Source organism: Quercus lobata, chromosome 4 (assembly GCF_001633185.2).
Source record: "Quercus lobata isolate SW786 chromosome 4, ValleyOak3.0 Primary Assembly, whole genome shotgun sequence".
NCBI classification, from domain to species: domain Eukaryota; kingdom Viridiplantae; phylum Streptophyta; class Magnoliopsida; order Fagales; family Fagaceae; genus Quercus; species Quercus lobata.
The window spans coordinates 26,629,821-26,634,350 of record NC_044907.1 but is presented as its reverse complement, the minus strand read 5'-3'; the positions used below and the strand labels follow the sequence as shown (position 1 = coordinate 26,634,350).

Here is a 4,530-nt window from a genome sequence, read left to right as displayed (position 1 = left end):
ATCTTCATATGTACATTAGAAACAAAGTAAGAAACAGAGTAATCAGTAAGAAACAAAGTAAAAACCGAAGGAACTAATTACAAGTTCTCTAAATAGTAATGATGCAAGTGATGTGTGCATTGAAGGTGCCCTTGCTTTCTTTCTTTAGTACATAAATATGGTAAAAATAGTCCACAACTTCTCTCATAATTTTTTTTTTCTTTTATCCACCAAAGCCTTTGTCAAAGCTAGGAAACGTCAAGCTGTCCTCACACGGAGAGTAACTCCATGTTCAGGTGCAATAACCAACCTAAATGCAGGGGAGTGTTGGTATGCCGGTGATAGTGAGAAGCAAAACTTGGATAGAATGAGAGATAAAATCACCTTCAGTTCTGTCATGGCTAAGTGTTGGCCAGCACAGACACGAGACCCTACTCCAAATGGCATATAAGCTTGGGGAGTCTTACAAGCCCCAACAATTCCATGAGCAAATCTTTCCGGATTGAATTTGTGTGCATCAGGTCCCCACAAATCATGGTGCCGTTGTAATATTGGGATTGGAATCTGAATGTTTATGCCTTTTGGGATCATCATGTCTTTGAATGTTATGTCTTCCAGGGCCTCTCTGTTCACAAAAGCTGCAGGTGGGTAAAGACGCAATGTCTCTTGGATCACCATTGTCAACTGCCGTCAAATACAAGGTTAGTGAACCTAGTCAATGAATGGGTGTGTCAAATCTCATGTATTAATTTCTCAATGTTGAGTACACGGTTTCAGAATTTGTGAGGCATTGGTGTCAATCTCTCCTTGTAATATTTGGTAACTGATGCATCAAGTTCTTTATGTGTGAAATTAAATGAAAAAAAAAAAAAAAAAATTGAACCTCAAAGGCATAATTATGGGAAGAATATTCAATCATGTTACTAGCCATTAGAAGTCACTTTTCTGATGATACCTCAATGGGGTATGAAAATTTATTCTTGAACGTTTTTCCAGGCACCACCTCCAATTCTAAGGCAATCTTACATTTATAAGTGCATATGACACCAATATATGTGCAGAAGCATTCTTCTAAATATATACTATATGCACAGAAGCACCATATAATACACTCCTACATGCATTCTTTTTCTCTCTTGTTTGCTGGGATATTCTGAACTAACATGTATCCATATGTAGTGGGAGTGTTTTCTTGGAAGATAATTTGATAAAATCAAATACAGAAATAGCTAAAACTAATAGTACTATCATACAGTAACTAGAATTATAAATTTTAAAGAAAAATACATACCGTTTTCATGTTTCGGAGCATGTTGGCATCTGGCAGACTATCCCCAACTATTTCGAGCACCTCAGCACAAGCACGAGCTTGCCATTCAGGATGTGCAGCCAGTAACATCAAGCTCCATGAGGCTGTGATGGCAGTGGTCTCATAGCCAGCAAAGTATATGTTTTTGCAATTATCCACAATGAACTTGTCACATGGGCCATAACAGTCATTATTACTTTTGGCACCCTCAAGAATCATTTGTAAAAGATCCTTCTCATATGATGCTTCAGTGCGCTGTTTTACCACCTTTAATATCATTGAGTTGATCTCTTCTTCAAGTTTCCACATAGCTCTATTGTTTTTGCTTGGCAAGAATCTATAAAATATACATAACATCCATTTTGAAAAATTTAGGAATAATCATCCCTAGCAATGTTCTCTTTCCCTCCACCCCCATTTATAAAAGAATAGAGATACCCCTAGTTTTCTTATCTCATAAATCCTCAACCCATAGAAGGCCAGGGTTGAATCTAAATCCTTAGGCCAGTGTTTAATCTAAATCCTACTCTTTTATAAGAAAGGGACGTATCGTTAGGCTATAAGAACAATAGTCAATTAAAGATGTTCACAAACAACAAACCAAAATTTGTCAATGTTATAGTTTTCTATTCTTTGTTATTAAGATCAATGGATTCAAAATGTTACCATACCTAAAACCAGGAACTCCAACATTTCCCTTGGACATGATTCCTTGAAGAGTATTGAGTTTTAAGAATATTTCTTCCCCTTGGGAATAGTTGCTTCCAAAACAGGCTCTTGATATTATATCCGCCGATAGGCTTCTCAAATCCTCATTGATTTTAATGTCTGCAATCCCTCCCTCATTTTCAATTCTACTCTCCCAACTTCTTAGCATTGAGGTTGTTGAGTCCACCATCAGGTTTACCATGCCCTTCAGAAAGAAATGCACATATTATTTCTAGCAGTATAAAAGTTTACAACAACAACCTAGCCTTAGTCTATAGAGATTTATTAAATAATGGTATAGTAGTGACTAATTAATCTAAAGCTTAGTATGATGAGGCATTGAATTACCAACAGTATAACGCAATCTTGACTCAAACAATCAGGAAACTGAGACAATATTGTGCTTTAGGATTGTTTCTGAGTTTTGTTCATGTAAAATGGCATATTAATATTGTCAAAACTGGACTATCCCAAAAAAAAAAAGACAAAACTGGTTTCGGGTTAGTTAGTTAAAAACAAAAAAAAATAAAATAAAACGTAATAAAAAAATGGTTTCAGATTATGTCTTTGTAGAGGATTACATTGCCTATAATAAGTGAAATTTACCTTAACCCTATCAATGTACAATTCAGGAGCAATAATCTTCCTTTGATGGGCCCAAATTGCGCCATTTGACGACAGAATGCCTTGGCCCAGAAGCGGCCCACGATCTTTGGATAGATAAGAAGGTTTTCCAAGGTTCAAAGAAGTGCAAAGGCTGATTTCCTTCACCATCTCTGGATCTGTTATGCATAATAGCTGTATGTTTCCAGATGAATATAAGAATATCGGTCCTGCCACCAATACATACTAGCTAGGTGAGCAAGGTTGAAAAAGATAAATTTAAGATTTTGATTTTGATTTAGTGTTGATATGCATATTTTGATCATATGATCTTCAAGAGGTCCATTGTTAATATTCTAGGCATGTCTTGGACTAATTGCTAAAGATTACAAAACAGAGGAAAGTATTTGCTATATGACAAAACATGCCATTGTTTCTTCAACTTGTTACAAGTAAAAATGTGCATTCATCATTCAAATGAAATCTACTATAATTCCCATTCCCAAATCCCTATCCATGTCCAAGTTCACCTATTGGAAAAGTGGAAAAAAAAAACATTTGAAACAGAAAAGTACCAACTTTTATTATTAATTTATTTTCTGAACAATGCTTTTATTGGAGAAATATAATAAAGAAGCAAAAACAAAAAGAACCATCCGGTACAAATACAAGGTCATTGTCACAAGTATGGACTACAAAAGTTTATAACTCTAATTACAATTGGAATATTAAGACATCAAAAGTTGTCTAAAATCTGAGCTACACCCTCTATGACTGCTGCTATTTTAATTTTCAACTCCCTAAACTATATTTCAACCTACTTTGGTAGTTAGAGAGAGAGAAGAAGAAGAAGAAAGGAAATGACAAGTGAGGTACCATATTTATTTCTCCACTGCTCCAAATATGGGAAGAGAGTGGAAGGCCAGTCATGAGCAATAGCATCAGGGTGATCATACTCCTTTGTAGCAGTAGTTTTTGGTGTTGAATGAACTTGGAGTTGAATTCTCTTCATTTCAGGGATGTTCCCAAAGAAGAAAGAAGGAGAAGGTCCCCTTATACCTTGCCTTTGAAGTTTAGCTCCGAGAAGTTTTGGTTTCAAAACCAAAAGGTTATAGAGTGCCATTAACAACACTATAAACCCTCCTATAACCACTGATACAGTGATCTTCGCCATTAGAATTGGGTTTGCTTCCATGTTTTTGCTTCTTTTGCTTCTTTCCTCCCTAGACTTCGATCAAAACTAGGACTCTTTAGATTCTTTGCGTTTTCTTTCAGGTATTAATAGTCAATAGTCTGTTTTGCTGGCCACATTTTTTTGTCTTTTTTTGGTTTTTTGATCTTTAGCATTTTCCAAAAAATCTATATTGTGTTAGATTTTTATCTGATTTGACAAGTGTAATTGGACTAACTGAGACGTATTACCTTGAGACATTGCAGCCTATATGGTTTTGTTTTTGTTATGATAATGTTGATTAATAAGTGCACGAACTGTTTTGTCTTTTAGTCTTTAGAGCACCAGTTGCAACCAAAAAAAAAAAAATATTCTATTTTTACCTAACAAAAGTTTACTTTATCCATTTTAACATTTTACTTTATAATAAACCCTGCATTACATCTATTACTTTAGCATATCACTTATTAAAATAACTTTTTAAAAAAATTTCTAACTTTAAAAAAAAAAAAAAATCACCACGCTTTCCGCAAGTAGTAGCAAGCCAGCCACCACAATCCACCCAAAACCAATTTGAACCCATTGAATCACCTTAACCCACATCTAAATCCAGCCAAAACCCATTCCACTAGACCACCAAAACCACAAAGATCAAACCACCACTAACGACTCATTGCAACCCATCAAAATCAACCCATAAAAAAATATCCACACAACAACCCCAACAAAAAATCGCCACAAACCACCGAGAGAGAGAGAG

General features: G+C 35.2%; 1 protein-coding gene across 1 annotated transcript; it reads right to left on the bottom strand.

The window, feature by feature from the left end:
* Positions 1–211: 211 nt before the first annotated feature.
* On the bottom strand, positions 212–3,794 carry LOC115984112 (cytochrome P450 714C2-like). The gene is made up of 5 exons (XM_031107020.1): positions 3,476–3,794; positions 2,603–2,829; positions 1,960–2,201; positions 1,271–1,625; positions 212–663 (listed from the first exon to the last, which is right to left on the bottom strand). Exons 1-5 carry the CDS (start codon positions 3,792–3,794, stop codon positions 238–240), a joined length of 1,569 nt encoding a protein of 522 aa, XP_030962880.1. The 3' UTR covers positions 212–237.
* Positions 3,795–4,530: the final 736 nt, after the last annotated feature.

Excerpts from the sequence above, each read along its gene's own strand:
- LOC115984112 (XM_031107020.1), bottom strand. The coding sequence starts at position 3,794 with ATGGAAGCAAACCCAATTCTAATGGCGAAGATCACTGTATCAGTGGTT. Across the intron at positions 2,830-3,475 it reads GCAGTGGAGAAATAAATATG|GACCGATATTCTTATATTCA; the intron begins GTACCTCACTTG and ends TATTGGTGGCAG. Across the intron at positions 664-1,270 it reads TGCTCCGAAACATGAAAACG|TTGACAATGGTGATCCAAGA; the intron begins GTATGTATTTTT and ends ATTTGACGGCAG.